Raw genomic sequence first — 20,770 nt, 5'->3', positions numbered from 1 at the left:
GACTGATACTTCACTAGTATTTGCAATCTAAAATAACTTCCTCTTCAAGCTGCATTTCAAAGCGCTGTTCCACTTGCAGTAATAGGCCTACAACAGATCGTCTTTTAATGTTAGAGCATTTATGTCTTTGGATCTGTTTTTGGTATGGCAGTCTTTTTATAAGGGTGACAAGTCAATTCAGCTGTTAACTCATATGCACATTGTACTTTTCCTTTGTTGATGTTTTATACAATTCCCAAGGCTATAGTACACTTGTAACCAACAGATAGCATGAAAGAGATTACAAGATAAGTAGCAGATATTATAAGATAGCATGAAAGAGATTACAAGATAAGTAGCAGATATTATAAGATAAACCAGCATTCAATATTTTACTACCATGGCTGAACATGTTTTATATTTGAATAATCATGATTGAACTCCTCAAATCTCAAGTCCCATTTTGTAACATTGTGATATAATTAACGAGGTTTAATTTCAGAGAATTATTACAGAATACTCCCCAGTTCAACAAAGACATGAGTTGATGTCTGCACTGAAAAACCTGATATTTTAGCAAACAAGGTGAAAGTCCATTTCCTCTAAACACATTCAAGTGGGACACAGAAACCTCTTATACTGGGTTGATCGCACCACCAGTCGCAGTAAAACATCTCTACCAAATGACTTTAGTTGAGGTCAAACCACATCCGAGATTTCAGATTCAACACTAAGTGTTGTGTTCAGAATTTTGGGTACATATTGGGTGAGTTTGGTAAAATGTTCAGTTTGCAAAGGGCATATCAATTAAAGAGAACTCCTTGACATTCCTAAAAATGTGCCATGGTGCAAGTTGAGGCCTTGTCCCGCCAACTTTGAGGCATAGTGAAACTAGATGTGGAGGTGTGCGTTTGAGCTTCTTTGACATATAAAAGCACTCAACATTTTGAGTTTGTGATTAACAAGAACTACTAAGAATTGTTAAACTGCATTTAGCTGGAAAAGGTTACAAAGTCATCTTGAATAGTTTAGATATGTATCTGTCCAGATTTAAACAAATGGTCTATAAATGGAGATGATTTGGTGCTGTTGATACTCTTCCTAAAAGTGGATATCCAGCTAAGATGAAACTTTCCTTCTGAACTTTGTGCAGGTCTAATCCGCAGCTACCAGAAATGTTTGCTAGAGGTTATTGCTGCCAAAGGAGGATTGACCCATTATTAAATTTAAGGGTTAGCATACTTTTTCCACAGCACTGTGAATGTTTACTGGGGATGCGTTCAATAAAGTCATGAAAGATTATAATTATTTGTGTTGTTAGCTTCAGCACATTGTCTTTGTCTATACTTGTGACGTTAATGAAATCATATTTTATGACCAATTAATGCAGAAAACCTGCTTATTCCAAAGGGTTCACATTTTTCTTTTCACTGTATTTTAAGTGCCCAATAATTGAGCTATTCTGTTCTTAAAATGTAACAGTTGGAAGCATGTTGTAATGTATCTAATATACTTTAGAAAGTCCAACATGAAATAGTTAAATGTGAATATTTAATATTTCCAGTCTGCAAAATGCTAGTATCTCTCTGTGAAACTTGTAAAACTAACCACAACATTTAATTACCATCTGTGTAACCAAACCCAAGCAAATCATCTATTGTAAATTCAACTCAACTAAACAACAGTACAAATATGCTTTATTGTAAAAAAACAATTCAGCCTCTCGTTCAGTAGTATTTGATGATCTTTGACTTGTTTCCATTTTTTTTGTACACTCCTCTGCTCCAAAAATGTGGAGCATTAAATCTGATTCACTGACACAGGGTTCATCTATCCTGGAGGCCATCTCATTTGCCGTCCCCCGAGAACATGGACGTGGAGGTGGTACACAGACTGCGCCCCATTTTTCCCATCATTAATCACTGTAAATTATAAGAACAATTCATTAAAAAGCAGAATACATGCTTAAATAACAACATATTACATTGTAAATGTGCCATACTTAAAGGTGTCATTTAAAGGTACATGCACTTTTTCAAGTTGATTGTACTGAAATGTGTGTTGGCTGTGCCTGTACACAACCATCATATTATGATAAAAATCCATCCAGTGTTTTTGTTTTAATCTCCTTATATATTTTCCCCTGCCTCAAATCGAGCCGTTCGACCGTGTGACGTCACACGGTCGGACGCCCCTCCCAGGATTGTTGATTGACAGCAGTGTTTCAACGCAGACCCGCCCTCGCTCGTGAGCGAGCTGTCAATCATAGTCCGTCATCATTGTTGATACACTGGAGCAGAATGGCGCCTAAGCGATTGTGGGTGTTCTGTTCTTTGGTGTAATAACGAACACAGCAGTCATTTTGATGTTCCTAAATCTGAACCGCTGAAGACGCAGTGGCTGAGTTTTGTTTACGATGGGAATATTCCCCACGAGCAACGTCAATGCGTTCATGTTTGCGCGAATCATTTTTCACCAGACTGCTTTATAAACGAGGGTCAGTATAAAACTGGTTTTGCTAAGAAGCTGCTGAAAAAAGATTCGGTACCAACTATTTATATTCCCTCTGCACCTCCAGAAGAAGTAAGTGTAACGTTTTATTAACCTTTATATTAATCTTTGCAAATCGCTTGCACGCTTCACAATGAATGTGGCTAATGTTTACACTCAGGGTACATTACGGCATGTTTTCCATAACGTTACGACGTTCTCAATATAATTCATAATCCCACGTTTATAATGAACAACGCGTTATGGTTATTGTGTTATTAAAAACTGTGTACGCAGGTGTTACAGTTAACATGGTAACACTAAGTTCCCTCTCGAGAGGTCTCTCCTATTGCGTAAGTAGCTTATGCTATGGGAAAACTCAGTTTCTCGAGAAATATTGAAGTCTTTATGTAAAACGCATTGCAGCTGCACAGCAGACAGCAATGAGCGAGGCAGCTCGGTCATTGGCTGTGCTGCGGCAACTTGCTCGAACCAATGACGGGCGACTCTGAACGCGCGACCAATGAGCGCTTCACGCTACAGCGCTCAGAGCCCGCCAAGATTGGCGTGGCTAAGGCTATATATTAGGCGCCCCTTCATGAGAGTTCTTTAGATTTAATCTCCTTCAGCAAAGACCTTCTCTTCGCTGGATCCTCCGGATTATTGGAGTCTTTTCGCCCGCCGTCGACAAGCCTACAGCAGGACTGCTACAAGGACGCCGGCGCCTTCAGCCGTCTTCTGCTACGCCATCCGGCACGCATCACCTTGATATCCTTTTACTAAGCTATTTTGCAAGTGATCGCCTCTGCGACGCTTTTTTGTCATTTAGTAAAAGAGCAAATTCGAGGCGTTGTTTCAAATGCCTTCGACCTGCGCCTCGTGCAGAGGCCCTCTTCCTGACGGGGACCGTCACATTTTCTGCGCTCGCTGCCTGGGACCTGACCACGCAGAAGCTGCTCTCACTCGAGGCAGATGCCCCGAATGTGACTCCCTGGGCCTCACCGAAGCTGCGCCGCTTTGCCGCCTTCGCCGCGAACGAGCCTGCTACCACCGTGCTGCCATCCCCTCTGTTCGAGCCGCGCAAGAAAAAGCGACGCTCACGGAGGCCGCCAGAGCATGCAGACTTCAGTGACGTCACACCGGGCCAGTCCCGGCGTGCTTCACCACCACCCGAGGAATCCCTGCCGCCAGTTCAATTCACGCAGGCAGACCAGCACCCCTCCGGAGCGGTGGGTCTCATCTCGTTCGGCGCTTCAGGGGACGACGGTGAAAAGGATGACAGCCTTTCCATTGACGCTGCATCCGACGACTGGCAGACGACCCCGCGCCGTCGACATTAGCGGACACGAGCACGGGCACCAGCATGGACTCAGAGATTGTCCGCATCCTGTCCAAAGCCGTGGAAGACCTCGGGCTCCACTGGTCTTCTCCGGAAGAACCCGCCCGCAGCCGGCTGGACGAGTGGTTCCTGCAAGGCATTACCCAGTCCCCTTACAGGCGGCTGGAAATGTCTGTACAGCAGTCAATGGGCCAGTCACAGAACTCGCTCACCTGCAATCAAACGCCGTTTTAACGGCAACACACAGAAATCACAAAAAGAGTAATTTTCTGCCTGTGTCACTAAGGGGTCACGTGTCCACACTAAAGTGCGCATTCCCACATATCAATACTGTCCAAACAGTGCCGAATACTTCCCCAGCTCAAGCTGGACGCCCCATAAATGTGGATTGTATGCACCACTACACACAAGCACTGTTCCCACAGTTATAAACACTTCCCCAGTAAAAGCGGGAAATACTATAAAGGTAGCGCGCGTGCCTGCTGTCATGCATGCACCCCTACACACAAACACTGTATGCATGCCCAAAAACCCCCGCACATAAGCGCTGCCCATACAGTTTCAAACAGTTCTCTGGCTCATGCCGCGAGCATCACAGATGCGACGCGCGAGCCAAGAAACTCCCCGCTAAGAACGGGAAGCTTTATGAAAGTGGCACGCGTGCCTATTACAATGTATGCACCCCCACCTGTAAACACTATCTATAAAGTTTCAAACATTTCTCCAGCTCATGCTGCGAGCATTACGGAGATAGCGTGCGTGCCTGTAATCTCACATGCACCCCTGCACTCGGCACTCAACAAAGCTGCTCAGCGGCCTCACGCCTCTGAGAGCTGTAAGCTCAGTGTTAGCACAAGGCAATTCGCCGGCAGGGCCCATACGTCACTGCGACACGCCCCCAGCCAGCATTCAGCCCATATCTGTGCGAGCAAAAGCCTGGGAAAAAATCCCCGACATGCCAAAATGGGTTTTGAACATAATAAAACACGGTTACTCGCTTCAATTCGCTCGCAGACCACCCTGCTTTTCAGCGGTGGTCAAGACGAAAGTGAGGAAAGATGTTTCACATGTTCTACGCAAACTGATAGAGAAGGGCTTATAGAAACTGTTCCTCCTCTATGAGCTTGGCGGGTTTTTACAGCCGCTACTTTCGTCTCGAAAAGGATGGTGGCCTCTGCCCCATCCTAGATCTTAGACATCTGAACAAAGCTTTAATGATTCGCTCGCTCAGAATGTTAACGACCAAACATATCCTCGCGCAAGTTCAGCCCGGGATTGTTTTCTATCAGTGGATTTGAAAGACGCTTACTTTCACATTCGATAGCGCCTCATCACAGGCCATTTCTGAGATTCGCTCGAGGGACAGTCATACCAGTACACAGTACTACCATTCGCCTATCATTGGCCCCCGTACATTCACGAAATGTATGGACGCAGCACTTTCCCCTGAGACAGCGGGAGTGCGAATACTGAATTACCTCGATGATTGGCTAATCCTAGCACAATCAGAGAGTCAGTTAACGACGCACAGATCTTGGATTATCAGCCATCTAGAATGCCTGGGTCTGAGAATCAATTTTGCAAAGAGCGTGCTATCCCCAGCCAGAATATCTCTTTTCTGGGAATAGTGCTAGACTCAGTGCAGATACGGCGCTCATCAGGCGCTATTCGGCCTTGCAACATCATTCAGAGCTAGCGCTACGGCCAAACGATTTCAAAGGATGCTCGGTCTCATGGCCTTGGCATCAGCTGTACTCCAGCTAGGATTGTTGCACATGCGTCCTCTCCAACGCTGGCTCAAGAGCCGTGTCCCCACTCACGCGTGGCGCTCGGGCCACTTTTTAATCAGAGCGAATCACGGCTGTATAAAAGCCCTGACGCCCTGGAAGGCCGTCGACTGGTATCAAACCGGCGTGAGTCTGGGCGTGAACACACGGAGAAAAATGATCACGACAGATGCCTCCAAAATAGGATGGGGGCCCTTTACGAGGGCAGGCCTGTCTCCGGTTTTTGGTCAAACCCGAAAAGCGCCTACATATAAACTGTCTGGAAATGAAAGCGGTCACCTTGGCTCTCAGAGCCCTGCTTCCGTACCTGAAAACGAACACGTCCTGGTCCGAACGGACAACATGACGGTAGTTTCGTATATAAATCGCCAGGGTGGAACTCAGGTCGAGTCCCTGCCACTCTATGGCCAGGGAGCTCATCTTATGGTCACAGCACAACCTGCGCTCGCTGAGAGCAGCGCGTGTGCCAGGCGTCCTGAACCAGGGAGCGGACATGCTGTCCAGAGACAAAATTCTCCCAGGAGAATGGTCTCTCCACCCCCTGACGGTTCAGTGGTTATGGCAAACCTTTGGAGAGGCAGAGGTCGACCTCTTCGCCTCCAGGGAAAATGCGCACTGCCCTCTCTTCTTCTCAAAGAGCACGGACGCGCTCGCCCAAGTCTGGCCGAGCCGCCCCTTGTATGCTTTTCCCCCGATCGCGATGCTACCTCAGGTCATCAGTCGGATCAGGGAGGTGAAATGTGCAGTGCTCCTGGTAGCCCCACTCTGGAAGAACGAGACGTGGTTTCCAGAACTAATGCAGATGATGCAATCTGCCCCATGGCCGATTCCGTTGAGGCTGGACCTCCTCAGGCAGGCCAACGGGATGATTCATCCCCGCCCCAATCTGTGGGCCCTTCATGCATGGCCCCTCAACAGGTTCCAGAGAACATCCCCAGCGGAGTGTTGAGAACCATCACTGAAGCGCGAGCGCCCTCTACGAGGCTCTTATATGCCCAAAAGTGGAAAGTGTTCAGTGACTGGTGTGATACCAAGAGCTTGAACCCCAAATCGTGCGAGATACCAAGTGTACTCGCCTTTTTGCAAGAGCTGCTGGAGGCGGGACGCACACCCTCCACGCTCAAAGTCTATGTGGCTGCCATAGCAGTGTCACACAATCCTGATAAAGAACGCTCATTAGGGAAAAACGACCTAATCATTCGTTTCCTAAGCGGCGCTAGGAGGATGAACCCTCCTCGCCCCCCTCGGTACCGATCTGGGACCAGGCCACGGTCCTGGACGCACTCAAGAGTGCCCCGTTCGAACCTCTCCGAACCGTGCACCTTAAACAGCTCTCGCTCAAAACTGCGCTCTTGCTGGCACTCGCCTCAGTCAAGAGAGTGGGCAACCTGCACGCGCTGTCATCAAGCGCTGCTTGCTTGGAATTTGGACCTAACGAATGCAGAGTTGTCCTTAGGCCAAAGCACGGGTATATTCCTAAAGTGCTCTCCACACCCTTCAGAGTACAGGTGAGATCTCTGGCAGCGCTATCGTCTCCAGCAGACGAAAGCGACGCTAATTTACTCTGCCCGGTCAGGGCGCTCAGAGTATACTTGGAACGTTCTGCCTCGCTCAGACAGACGGAACAATTATTTGTATGCTTTGGCGGCCGCACTAAAGGTCTCGCAGTTTCAAAGCAAAGAATATCGGCTGGATAGTAGATGCTATAGGCTGGCTTATGAAGCCAAGGGCCTTCAATGCCCCTTAGGCGTCAGAGCTCACTCTACGAGGAGCATGGCCTCCTCGTGGGATACCCATTGAGGATATTTGTGCGGCGGCAGGCTGGGCCTCGCCTTCGACATTTATCAGGTTTTATAACCTACAGGTCCCCTCATTGCATTCCAACATTCTATCAGCCTGACTGTAGTATGGACTGGAGTACGTATATGCTGAGCATTACCTCCTCCCTTATAAGGTCCGTCTCTGACTGACTTAGAGGGTTTTTTATGCATATCAGTAAATAGAAAATCAGTACATAAGATACGTGCTTGTGTTTTTACAATGAGCGCCCCACCATGGGCCACCTTGGGGCAAAGGCGCTCTGTATTATCCAATTATATAGCTCGCTGTTGGCCGGCTCGTTGAATAATCATTTTGCTTCAAGGCTCAGGCATCTGCCTCTGGCTTTATAGAGCGAAGTCAGCACGCACGGCGTTTTGCATGGTGTTCCCATAGCATAAGCTACTACGCAATAGGAGAGACCTCTCGAGAGGGAACGACTCGGTTACTAACGTAACCTCGGTTCCCTGAGAGGAGGGAACGAGTATTGCGTAAGCTGCCGTGCTTGTGCTTGGTCAGTCGCTTCAGTCGATTGAACCTAAAGAACTCTCATGACAGGGCGCCTAATATATAGCCTTAGCCACGCCAATCTTGGCGGGCTCTGAGCGCTGGAGCGTGAAGCGCTCATTGGTCGCGCGTTCAGAGTCGCCCCATCATTGGTTCGAAGCAAGTTGCCCCAGCACAGCCAATGACCGAAGCTGCCTCAGCCATTGCTGTCTGCTCGTGCAGCTGCAATGCGCTTTACATAAAGACTTCAATATTTCTCGAGAAACAGAGTTTTCCCATAGCGTAAGCTACTTACGCAATACTCGTTCCCTCCTCTCAGGGAACCGAGGTTACGTTAGTAACCGAGTCGTTACACCTGGTTTACTTGTATGTTACTGATTAAGAAGTAATGTCAAAAAAACAGTTATAACTGCATGAAGATGAATGGTAACACAATACTGGCAAAATACTGTTTACATCTTGCAAATACATATGATTCAAGACTATTAATACTCTAATTGATGTTATCTGATCACTTATTTTTGCTTTCGTATAGGCAACGGAGAGGCGGGGTGACCAAAGCTCATTATCATTTAAAGTCATATGCACTGAAACGGCGTGCTGAAAGCAGAGCTGTTTTTGAGCAGGTAAAATTAGTGTTTTCTTAAAATATTCATGAGAATTTTTAATAACAGTATATTACAAAGTTTTCATTTAGACCCTAAAGATTCATATTAACTTGTACAAAAATGGCATTATATGACCCCTTTAAGTCCTTTGTCTCTTTTATATATTTAATTTTTATATGTGGAAGCAAAATTTCAGAGAGGAGAACAAAACAAACCCAGTTCAAACAAAGGATATTTCAAACTCAAGTCACTCACCAACTCTGTATCCTTCATCCAGCCCTTCTTTCTTTGCTACATTTTTGGCCACCATCAACAGATGCCCAAGAAGCTAAATGAAAAAAGTACACGATCTTACAGCTATCATCATCAGTAATGGCAAACATACACACAGAAAGAGGGAGAGAGAGACAAACCGGGGCATCATCATCGTGTGCTTCACTGATCCTTGGAATAGGAATCCTTGGAATAACCAGGAAATGTACAGGTGCCTGTGGACTTACATCTCTGAAAGCAAGACACTGCAAAACAAATGTTAAAAAAATGTTGTGATTCACAAGAACAATTAATAATTGTTAAATTGCATTTAGCTGGAAAAGGTTACAAAGTCATCTTGAATAGTTTAGATATGTATCTGTCCAGATTTAAACAAATGGTCTATAAATGGAGATGATTTAGTGCTGTTGATACTCTTCCTAAAAGTGGACATCCAGCTAAGATGAAACTTTCCTTCTGAACTTTGTGCAGGTCTAATCCGCAGCTACCAGAAATGTTTGTTAGAGGTTATTGCTGCCAAAGGAGGATTGACCCGTTATTAAATTAAATTGTTCGCATATAACATCGACTCACCTTGTCATCCTCATAGATTATGTTTGCAGGAATAGTTTTATCAATTATTTTTGAAAATATAGTGGGCTCAGGTTTTCCATATTTCTTGCTGGCCTCTTCTGCCAGGCGAACCTCATCGCGATTTGAAGAGCAGAAGCTCTACTTCAAACAAATAAACATCATTAAGTCTCTTAAACATCTAAATCTTGCAATAATATAAATACGAAATGTCTCCCTATCATCGCAAATCAACCATACACAAGCTGCACTTACACTCCTACAGAGTGTGCATAACATAAAAATAAACACCTTCACAGGTATGGCACGCTGTAAATTATATCCAAAAGGCAAAACCCGTCGGGTTAGTAAAATACTGCGGGCTGTCATTGAACCTTTTAAGGACACACAACGTCCAAAACTACAGAATAAACCCTGATGACGCCAGAGTCAGTTCAGCAGAGGAGCACTTTCTCAATATGACGGATGTAGAAAAGGAAGTCCCGCCTTACAGGTAAAAGAGCCAATCACCTTTCGGCTACAGACATCGACTGTCAGTCAACTCCAAAACGCTATATATATATATATATATATATATATATATATATATATATTTATTTTACATTTTTAATGCTATATATATATATATATATATATATCTATATATATATATCTATATATATATATATATATATATATATATATATATATATATATATATATATATATATATATATATATATATTTATTTATTTATTTTACATTTTTAACAAGTTTAGGGTTCACTGTTTACATGTTTGAAAGATTTTCAAAATGAGTATTAAAGGTATTTTCTAATTTAGTTGATGTAATACTTGGCTAAAAGTATCAATAGATTTAGACTATAGCTTTACATTTATCTTTTCAATTTGTAATATGTATTCAGAAAGTGGTTTTCTTATTTTCGTCTCGTTCACTCCAGCAGGTGGCAATAGAAAATACGCACAACTAACATTGAATGACAGAAGAAGAAGTGACGTGGAGAAAACATGGCGTCTTGCCGCAGGTTGCCCTTGCAGCCGTTTCTCTGCAGTAAATCAGCACGCCTCGCTTGTAACCGAAATGTCCAGGTTCAAGCTTCAACAGCGGAGAGTTTATATCCGCCTATTCTGTCATCTCGGACCGCGAAAAGTAAGTCAGCCAAGAGACGCGTAGTGTCTGAATTCTTCGAGCATCTGCGCTCGTGCACGGCACACGAGAAGATCAACGCGCTCACGCGCGTACAGAGCAAAAAGTACGTGATTTATCCGCAGACATTCGCTCTCAATGCGGACAAATGGTATCAACACTACACCAAAACTGCATATATAAGTGGCCTGCCCGAGAAATACAACGCATCCGCCGGGGAGAGTTCAATAGATGAATCGCTATCTGAGCTTCAATCCCTGGTATGCAACTCCATCTTACAAGAACACTGGTACATGAAGAAAGGGAGAACTTTCACCCAGAAAGAGCAAGATCATTTTGCCACTCCTTTTGTTAGGAACATAGTGTGTGGCCTGAGAAACGTTCTGGCCAAAAAAAATCCAGTGCTCGGCCTGTCTAGTTTAGGTAAGTCTGCCTTACACCATCACTTCTGTAATGTAGCATGGAGAAATCAACCTGTCTAATTTAAAGGATTCATGTTGAATAAGAATGTATGAGATGTGAATACAATCCTTTCTGTTTCTATTTTGTAGATTTTGACCCCCAAGTGAACTTCTACTGGTTGAGGGGAGAAAGGACAATTCCAAGAGGACATCGGAGTGGACGGATTGAGCCAGTGAGATTCCAGATTGATGATAAACCACACAGCCAGATAAGAATCCCACAACAACTTCCTGAGGTAGAGTTCCTCGCCTTATATGAGGCTTTATTTATGGGATGTTAAAACGAGAAATTTAGAACATTTTCTACAAAGTTTAAATGGTATTTCTCAAGCACTTAGGAATGCAATCTTTGTGTCCATGTTGGTTTTATGTATTTTAAAAACATTTAAAACATATTAACAAGTTAAAATGGTATAATGACTTAAAGTCTAGTGGTGGAGTCATATGGTTTTCTTGCATCTTGAATACTCCTGAGTATAAACAAGTTAATCATTCATTTTGTTAGAGTTTTTAAATATTTTTTTCAAGGTATAAATAATTTTTAGGAATATTATGAATTGAAATGACAAATATTGAAGAACATTTTATTTGTAAAAATGTTTAGGTACATGACTGTAGAATGTTACCGGCATGTTGGCTATGCTACCTGACTTTAATTTGGTGGACAAAGGTTTTGTGAATATTAACACAATTATTTTGAAGATTTTGTTTTGAGAAAGAAATCGATTTTATTACAAATTTATGCCAAAAGTTCTTCTTCTTTTTTTTTTTAAGAATTTCAGCTTTTAATGAGAATAATAAATATATATATATATATATATATATATATATATATATATATCAGAAAGCATTCTCTGCTGGCCTAACATGCCAAATAAATCATTTTTCATCCTTTCATTCTCATTGACCTTTATGTATTTTTAATCATTTTCCACTCTTATTTAATCTACAAACAAATAGCAAAAAAACTAAAAGTTTGTCCAATCAGAATTTATTCCTTGACGCTTACAAGAAAAGTGTGACAACTGTTTCACAAATGGCATGCCCAACGCAGCGCCTGATTCTTGAGCTTCAGGCCTTCAGAATTTCCACAGAACCCCTCAACAATGCAAATCTATGAGCAACTAAGTCAGATTCATCAGCCAATCAGAATGTTTTATTTGCTCTTGGTGGGTGTGATCTTTAGGATATGTCCCAGTCGAGTATTTAAGTAATTGTTTTTTGTGAATTGCGTTTTCTTTTATGTATTTTTGAATAACTTAAAGGAATATTCTGGGTTTTTAATACAAGTTAAGCTCAATCAACAGCATTTGTGGTATACTATTTATTACAACAAAAAATTATTTTGACTTGCCCCTCCTTTTCTTAAAAAAAGAAGAAAAAAAAAGTAAAGATCTGGGTTACAGTGAGACACTTACAATGGAAGTGAATGGGGGGCAATAAGTAAATGTTAAAATACTCACTGTTCAAGTATAGCCACAAGATATAAACAATATGTGTTAACATGATTTTACTGAGAAAAATTCACTTACATTTTCTGTGTGAAGTTTAGTCCATTTTACAACTTCGTTGCTATGAGATGTAATGTCAACAACCCTAATACGCCTGTAAAAATTAAGATTTTAAACAACTTTAAAGCTCAGATAATTCAAGTTTTAACAGAAGAATGCAAGTACTTTTTTTTTTACAATTATAAGCTTCACATTTCTGTCTTTAAACCCTCCAAAAATTGCCCCCATTCACTTCCTATGTAAGCTACTCACTGTAACCTTTTTTTTTTTTTTTTTAATAAAGAAAAGGAGGGACGAGTCGAAATACTGACAATTGAGATGAACTTGTATAAAATATGTCATTATCCCTTATGCAGATTTAAATCATGACTAAAGACATGTTTTAAAATTAAATATTGTTTAACAGTCTGTGTTAATTTTTGTTGTCTTCCCACTTTATAAGATGAAAAGTAGCAGCATTAATAATTGATATGTGATCAGTAGTGAACATTATTTCATTTCTTAGTTTGTTCCTCTGGAGGCAGATATCTCTGCTGAAGTTCCTGTAATCCATTCTGCACCTGACCTGCTACCCTTGTTCAGGAGACAGTATGACAACAACATCTTCATAGGTTTGTTTGTCTCCAATACATTTTCTAGTTATTCTTCATGTATTGTTTTTGACTTCTTACAAAATGGAGCATCAGAGATTAAAACATCAGTTTTAAGTAATTGTCCAAAACGGTATGTTAAAGGCATTTGCATATTGTTTTTCCCTCCTTTTTTACCCCACAGGTGCCAAACTGGAAGATCCATGCTGCTATGGCCACACACAGTTTCACATGGTCCCTGATAGGTTTCGCAGGGACAAAAGGAGAAAGGAAGGCCTCACTGATCAAATAGAGGTGTCACTTAGAGCCAACGGTATTGCCAGCCTGTATGCATGGACAGGGGCACAGGCTATGTACCAAGGTTAGTATTTCTATACGTTTTAGATTACACTGTTGCGATAAGAAGTTTAAATGGTCATAAAGGCACGACCTTCTGTAAAGCTGCTTTGAAATGATGTGTGAAGTAAAAGAGCAGAAGTAATCTTGTCTCAAGTTAAAGGATTAGTTGACCCAAAAAGGAAAGTTCAGTCATTTATTACTCACCCCTGTGTGGTTATAACCCCATTTGACTTTCTTTCTTTTTCTTAACACAAAGGGAGAAATTGTGAAACATGTTGTTCTCAGTGATGTCATACAATGGCAGTTTATAGTGACCAAATCTTCAAGCTTCGAATGTACACAAAAGTATAATTCAGAAGTCTGATAAATTATTCCATGAGACTCATGATTGTTATGAAAGCATTCGATAAGGTTTGGTGCAGTCAAATGTATTAAGTAAAAATGTTCCCTGACCATTGATCTCCTGTGTGCGTTCATGAGTCTGCAGATCTTTGCATGAGATAATTTTTTTTATATGGGGTTATAACCACAAAAGGGTGAGTGAATTTTAATTTTTTTGGTGAACTATCCCTTTAAGATGTACAATGCACTTCATTCAGATTGAATGGGCCGATTTAGTCAGCTTACCGATATACTTAAATTCATACTTTCTTAATCACTAACCCTAAATACTTTGTGTTCTGCAAAGGATTTTGGAGTGAAGAGGATGTGAGCAGGCCATTTGTGTCTCAGGCTGTTATCACAGATGGACAGCACTTCTCATTTTTCTGCTACCAGCTCAATACTCTGGCTTTGACCCCAAGGACCGACAGCAACAATGCCAGGAAGAACTTGTGCTGGGGCACAGAAAGCATGCGATTATATGAGAAAATCACAGACGGAGATGTGGTGGGCTGGAATGACGCCGTTCTTGGGCTGCTTGTTCAGTTTTTATTGAACGTGCCAAAAGTTTGAAAAGCAGGAGCATAGAAATGTATGATGAGCTTGTTTGTTATGAGTGTCAATAAACATAATGCATGCCGATGTGTCTTGTTGACTTAATTCAAATTTAATTTAAAGGTAAAGTGTCTTTTCTGCACTATTAGGAGCACAAAACAGAATGGCAAAACACCAGGTTTCCCAAAACACTACTATCCTTTTCTGCTTTTGGTCCTGTGCCATTATTCAGACAAACTAATAAATTCCCCAAAAAGCTTGTTAAAGTTTGCCCTGCCCCAAACTCTTATTGGTTAAGTCAATGTAGAACTGCTTGAACAGATCAATCTTCGAATGTCTTAGTTATCTCTGGACAATAAAGTGGGATAGGATAAAATATTTCAATATAAAAAGTGTGTGCACCCTTTTTTTACAAGTACATATAAGTAATTGTGTTAATGTTTTGATTAAATAACGAAAACAGTATTAAACCGCTTGGGTAAATGTGATCACTTCTAAAACACAAGCTGTGCATAAAAATGAATTAATATTAGGTAAGCATGTAAACCGTGTATTTTATGTAAACATACCATCTAAAATAAATGTTACATGGGCCTCATTTTCTCTTGAAGATGCATGAATAATGTCCAAGGTCTCTGGAATATACACTCACCTAAAGGATTATTAGGAACACCATACTAATACTGTGTTTGACCCCCTTTCACCTTCAGAACTGCCTTAATTCTACGTGGCATTGATTCGACAAGGTGCTGAAAGCATTCTTTAGAAATGTTGGCCCATATTGATAGGATAGCATCTTGCAGTTGATGGAGATTTGTGGGATGCACATCCAGGGCACGAAGCTCCCGTTCCACCACATCCCAAAGATGCTCTATTGGGTTGAGATCTGGTGACTGTGGGGGCCATTTTAGTACAGTGAACTCATTGTCATGTTCAAGAAACCAATTTGAAATGATTCGAGCTTTGTGACATGGTGCATTATCCTGCTGGAAGTAGCCATCAGAGGATGGGTACATGGTGGCCATAAAGGGATGGACATGGTCAGAAACAATGCTCAGGTAGGCTGTGGCATTTAAACGATGCCCAATTGGCACTAAGGGGCCTAAAGTGTGCCAAGAAAACATCCCCCACACCATTACACCACCACCACCAGCCTGCACAGTGGTAACAAGGCATGATGGATCCATGTTCTCATTCTGTTTACGCCAAATTCTGACTCTACCATCTGAATGTCTCAACAGAAATCAAGACTCATCAGACCAGGCAACATTTTTCCAGTCTTCAACTGTCCAATTTTGGTGAGCTCTTGCAAATTGTAGCCTCTTTTTCCTATTTGTAGTGGAGATGAGTGGTACCGGTGGGGTCTTCTGCTGTTGTAGCCCATCCGCCTCAAGGTTGTGTGTTGTGGCTTCACAAATGCTTTGCTGCATACCTCGGTTGTAACGAGTGGTTATTTCAGTCAAAGTTGCTCTTCTATCAGCTTGAATCAGTCGGCCCATTCTCCTCTGACCTCTAGCATCAACAAGGCATTTTCAGCCCACAGGACTGCCGCATACTGGATGTTTTTCCTTTTCACACCATTCTTTGTAAACCCTAGAAATGGTTGTGCATGAAAATCCCAGTAACTGAGCAGATTGTGAAATACTCAGACCGGCCCGTCTGGCACCAACAACCATGCCACGCTCAAAATTGCTTAAATCACCTTTCTTTCCCATTCTGACATTCAGTTTGGAGTTCAGGAGATTGTCTTGACCAGGACCACACCCCTAAATGCATTGAAGCAACTGCCATGTGATTGGTTGATTAGATAATTGCATTAATGAGAAATTGAACAGGTGTTCCTAATAATCCTTTAGGCGAGTGTATACTGAAATTATAAATAAAGTTAAAACAATGTAAAGTCATTTTTTTAAATTGAATTGGTTGGTTTACTTCATGTTTTGTATTATTTTAATGTTTAGTACATTCAATAGGGTTTGAAAATGAAAATGCTTACATTTTGCACTCTTGTAATGTAATACAAAAAAATACTGTATATTATATCAACATAATACAAGAAAAAGGCTAAGAAATGTACATGAATTTCAAAATGTCTTAGTATGTCCCTCTTTAGATTTAATGGCAGCATGCACTCAAACTGACATGAACTTCACAAGTTTGTGCAAAACCTGATGATCCATGTTATCCGGCATGATTTGAAAATGTCCCAAAGAGCAACTTTAAGGATAGAAAAAAAATCTGACCTTTTGTACAAAGCAGTTATCATGGTCAGTTACATACATTTTTGCATATTTGGTCACTAAAACAAATTACCCAGAAATCGATAATTTGTAAATGTTATGAAAATATCTGTATTTAATTATAAAAGAGTACAAAATAGCATTTTTACTATTAAACATTTGCATTCCACTGTATTTTGATATTTTATAGTTACTGTATAAATTAAACATTAATGACTTTCTTCAATAAACTTCACATACTTAAGTCTTTTTAAGGACAAACTGCTCATTGTTTTATTTACAGTTTCTTCCAAGATTGCAGTTTCTTAATCATCTTTTGTCCAATAGTCAGTAATGAAGGGGAGGTTATTTGGTAACCAATTTAGGTCTATATATTGGGGTGTCAGGATTGCAAATTCTTCAATAATGGCATCATTTTTTCCTGTATGCTGAGAAATTGTAGCCTGATCAGCAAAACAAAGTTTTTCATTAAGCTATGGTTTGTATTTTTATTTCTAGTAAATTCAGCAATTCTTATTACTTTATCATTTATTATGCTGTTGATGTTAAATGCATACTGGTACTGTCTAATAAGGGTTATATGTTGGGCTATCTTTGGACACATCTCCATGTTGTAATTGCACGATTAAACTCCGGGGAGGGGGTTGTCTCTGTAAAAAAGCAACCAAGGGACATAAAGTGACATTCTGTAAAATGTATTATCCAGCATAATAAAAAGGAAATCTAAACAAAGGTAGGCTAAATTAGAAATGTGCATGTGTAAAAGAACATCACAAGATGAACAAATAATGGGGAGAATTAAATTTTCCCCACTTTCTGCTATCCAACTCCGCTCACCCCCACATAATCTTTATTCATATTGCTTGCTTATATGCAGTGGCGTGCTCAGACCTCAGCAGGGACAGAGGCAAAAGGATAAAAAAGGGCACTGATTTTTACTGCTATTATTTATTTATTTTAAAGAGTAGCGCGTATGTATAGTTAACTACTCGCCTCAATAACACAAAATTGGTGTCGTTTTAAAGACTTTACAATGCATAAAGGCAATATAACCAACTCTTGGTGCTTTTTAATTTGCTGACAAATTAGAATTGTTCCGTTTCCGTAACTTATGAAATATGATTATTTACTCCACACAAACATACGGTCAAATCATTGTGCCGATCGGAAACAACACATTATTTCACTGGACCTGTAACTTTTAAAACCCCCGTGATTGGTCAGCTAAACTGATAGTACCAAACTAATGCTGTTACTCTCCACGATCCATGCACATTTTACCACGCACCCCATTGAGAGTGAGAACCGCTAATCGCAAAATTGTTGTATGTGAGCACCAATTGAGTCTGAGCATCATCTTCTAAACACCGAGAGTCCTCTTTCATCTCTCCCTGAGAAGAATCTTCTCCAACTTCACAGAACTCAACCTCAAGTCCTCGATAGTCCTCGGGCTTGTCATGGACCCAGACCGACTTCCTCACCTCTATTACTGGACACCGATCTTGGACGTGTCCTGGCTCCCTGCAACTCCAACAGAGTCCCAGCTTCTGGGTCTCTGCAGTTCTACATTGACTTCTGGGCCGCCATGTGGGCTTTGGCCAGCTGGACGGCGTCATCCACTGATGTGGGGCGATGGCACTGGACCCATTCCGCGGTTCCTTGGGGCAGGTGAACAGTAAACTGCTCCAGCACCATTAGATCAATGTCATTTGCCACGTTGCAGCCTTCCAAGTCTAGCACCCACTTCCGGCAGGCATCGTGGTGCTGCTGGGCAAAAGTGAATGGGCAGCCAGCTTTGCTTAGTGTGAGGGAGCGGAACCGCTGGCGGTGTTGTTCTGGTGTGCGGCCCACCCATTTTAGGACAGCTGTCTTCAATTTCGTGTAGTCCAGGCAGACATCAGTGGGTAGTTGGTGTGCCGAGAGCTGGGCCTCCCCAGAAAGCAGCAGGTGAAGGGCCCATTGAGTTCATAGCCAGACGGAGGTGCTGGCGAACTGCTCAATCAGGCTCATGAATCAGATCATCCTGGGGCCCCATCTTTGTGAGCACAAGGTACAGCTTCATCGCTGCTTCCGGGGCCACGGTGGAGGACCCCCCTAGAGCTAACAAGCTCCGTAAGGCTCTGTTGTGCTTGGAGGAGTTCCTGGAAGTGCCACTCCTGGGTGAGGAGAGCTTGGTGGTGAGTCTCCTGGATACTAGCCAGGGCATAGATGACTTCACCCAGCGGTGAGGTGTCCATGGCAGCTAGTCTTCCCAATCCCAGGTTTCTGCACCAGTGTAACATTCTCAGTTTAAAGGAGGAAAAGGAAAAGTCTACTTTTATTCTAAGGATTTACCTCAAAATATACCTTCCAGCTAGTCTTTCAGTTTGCACACACAGCTTCAATGATAACAGACAACATAAACCCAGTAGTTAAATTATTCAAGGGGCTTTTCAGCATACAGCTTCGGGCACGTGTGTGTGTGTGTGTGTGTGTGCATCTTGGACTCTCTCTCCCATCTCCGCCGTCACTGAAATGAGACACAGGTGTTTAGAGTCAATAATCACCAGGTGATGGCTCTTACCACTACCTCTCTCCCCACTGACAGACACACAACCACATCCCACTCCACAAGTATAGTACAATATCAAGTAATGGCCTGGAGAAAAAAAGCTTTTAGAGTTTATATGGTGTAGGCTAAACAGATATCTTCTGTCGCATTTCACTTGTAACTTCATGAAACACAAACAGAATAAAAAAAACATCTGATGCTCCATGATGCCACTTTTACATTTTACAATTACATTTTTGCTCCCTCAAAAGTAAATGAATGAGCCCTTCCACAAGATGAAGTGTTCCCTTCAGAGTACCCACTTCAAGGGCTCTGTACTTTGGAGTGAGTAGGGCATAGGGAGGACCAGAAGGGCACCTTTAGATTTGTGAATGAAAGGGCTCACGCCCCTGCTACCCCCGTTCTGTGCAAGTCACAGCTTATATGTACTTATGTTTTTATCTGAAAAAGCCTTAGTTTATTGACAAAACATTATTTTCTAATCCTGATGCTCTTCTCCAATGTGCAAAATAAAACATTTATTGGGCGTTATACCAGCATCTTTTTATATATTTTTTTATTTTCTCCACAATTTGGAATGCCCAATTCCCAATGCGCCTGAAGTCCTCGTGGTGGCGTAGTGACTTGCCTCAATCCGGGTAGCGGAGGACAAATCTAATTTCCTTCTGCTTCTGAGTCCGTCAATCGGTGTATCTTATCATGTGGCTTGTTGAGCGCATTGCCGCAGAGATGTAGCGCTTGTGGCGGGCCATGCTATTCACAGCGGCATCCACTCACAACTCACCACATGACAGAGCGAGAACCACATTATAGCGACCACGAGGAGGTTACCCCATGCAACTCTACACTCCCTAGCAACCGGGCCAATTTGGTTGCTTAGGAGACCTGGCTGGAGTCACTCAGCACACCCTGGATTGAAGCTTGTGACTCCAGGGGTAGTAGTCAGTGTCTTTACTTACGCGCAGCTTTACTTGTCCCCATATTAAAAATCTTCGATGCTTGCCCAGTGCCAAAGCCCACTGCACATGCCTGACTCCTTTTTCTCTTTAAATCTTGTCATTGCATTCTCTAGGCACAGTCATAATTTTAAGCTTGATTACACTTCCTAGTGCTTGACACTTATGTAGAGTGCTACATGGTGCTATAGGAAGTGTAACTGAGCTTGAAATCGCCAAGAAGACTGCTGTCAGGATGTTACTGTGAAAAAGGGGTTACAACTGGATCACTTCAGAAGACATTGATTTAACCACTGGAGTCTTATAGATTATTTTTATGCTGACTTTATCTAATTTTTTGGAACATTTGGAGTTCTGGTCACCATTCACTTGCATTGTATGGACCTACAGAGCTGAAATATTCTTCTAAAAACCTTCATTTGTGTTCATCTGAAGAAAGAAATTCATACACATCTGGGATGGCATGAGGGTGAGTAAATATGAGAGAATTTAAAAATGTTGGGTGAACTATCCCTTTAATCCAGAAAAACAGATAATTCATAGGGTTCACACACACTGTCTTGCCACTGTATGTAAACTCCTAACTTACTTTGACAGGACTGAAATAATGAAGCACTTGAGAAATTGCTACCTGGCATAGTTGTAACCACATATTTAGGACGACAAGAA

General features: G+C 41.9%; 2 protein-coding genes across 2 annotated transcripts; one reads left to right on the top strand and one right to left on the bottom strand.

Annotated features, from left to right (window-relative positions):
- Positions 1-1,659: 1,659 nt before the first annotated feature.
- hint2 (histidine triad nucleotide binding protein 2) lies at positions 1,660-9,834 on the bottom strand. The gene is made up of 5 exons (XM_052105615.1): positions 9,663-9,834; positions 9,375-9,512; positions 8,942-9,046; positions 8,784-8,856; positions 1,660-1,901 (listed from the first exon to the last, which is right to left on the bottom strand). The coding sequence occupies exons 1-5, from the start codon at positions 9,738-9,740 to the stop codon at positions 1,810-1,812; spliced, it is 486 nt and encodes a 161-aa protein (XP_051961575.1). The 5' UTR covers positions 9,741-9,834; the 3' UTR covers positions 1,660-1,809.
- A 528-nt stretch (positions 9,835-10,362) lies between these two features.
- On the top strand, positions 10,363-14,815 carry mrps30 (mitochondrial ribosomal protein S30). Its single transcript, XM_052106922.1, has 5 exons — positions 10,363-10,940; positions 11,069-11,214; positions 12,995-13,100; positions 13,264-13,440; positions 14,107-14,815. The coding sequence occupies exons 1-5, from the start codon at positions 10,379-10,381 to the stop codon at positions 14,370-14,372; spliced, it is 1,257 nt and encodes a 418-aa protein (XP_051962882.1). The 5' UTR covers positions 10,363-10,378; the 3' UTR covers positions 14,373-14,815.
- The last annotated feature ends 5,955 nt before the right edge of the window (positions 14,816-20,770 follow it).

Source organism: Xyrauchen texanus, chromosome 3 (assembly GCF_025860055.1).
Source record: "Xyrauchen texanus isolate HMW12.3.18 chromosome 3, RBS_HiC_50CHRs, whole genome shotgun sequence".
Lineage (NCBI taxonomy): Eukaryota > Metazoa > Chordata > Actinopteri > Cypriniformes > Catostomidae > Xyrauchen > Xyrauchen texanus.
The sequence above is the reverse complement of the archived record's forward strand: the minus strand, read 5'-3'. Positions and strand labels throughout refer to the sequence as shown.

Excerpts from the sequence above, each read along its gene's own strand:
- hint2 (XM_052105615.1), bottom strand. The coding sequence starts at position 9,740 with ATGACAGCCCGCAGTATTTTACTAACCCGACGGGTTTTGCCTTTTGGA. Across the intron at positions 8,857-8,941 it reads CACACGATGATGATGCCCCG|CTTCTTGGGCATCTGTTGAT; the intron begins GTTTGTCTCTCT and ends TTTTTCATTTAG. Across the intron at positions 1,902-8,783 it reads GGATGAAGGATACAGAGTTG|TGATTAATGATGGGAAAAAT; the intron begins GTGAGTGACTTG and ends TATAATTTACAG.
- mrps30 (XM_052106922.1), top strand. The coding sequence starts at position 10,379 with ATGGCGTCTTGCCGCAGGTTGCCCTTGCAGCCGTTTCTCTGCAGTAAA. Across the intron at positions 13,101-13,263 it reads TGACAACAACATCTTCATAG|GTGCCAAACTGGAAGATCCA; the intron begins GTTTGTTTGTCT and ends TTTACCCCACAG. Across the intron at positions 13,441-14,106 it reads GGCACAGGCTATGTACCAAG|GATTTTGGAGTGAAGAGGAT; the intron begins GTTAGTATTTCT and ends TGTTCTGCAAAG.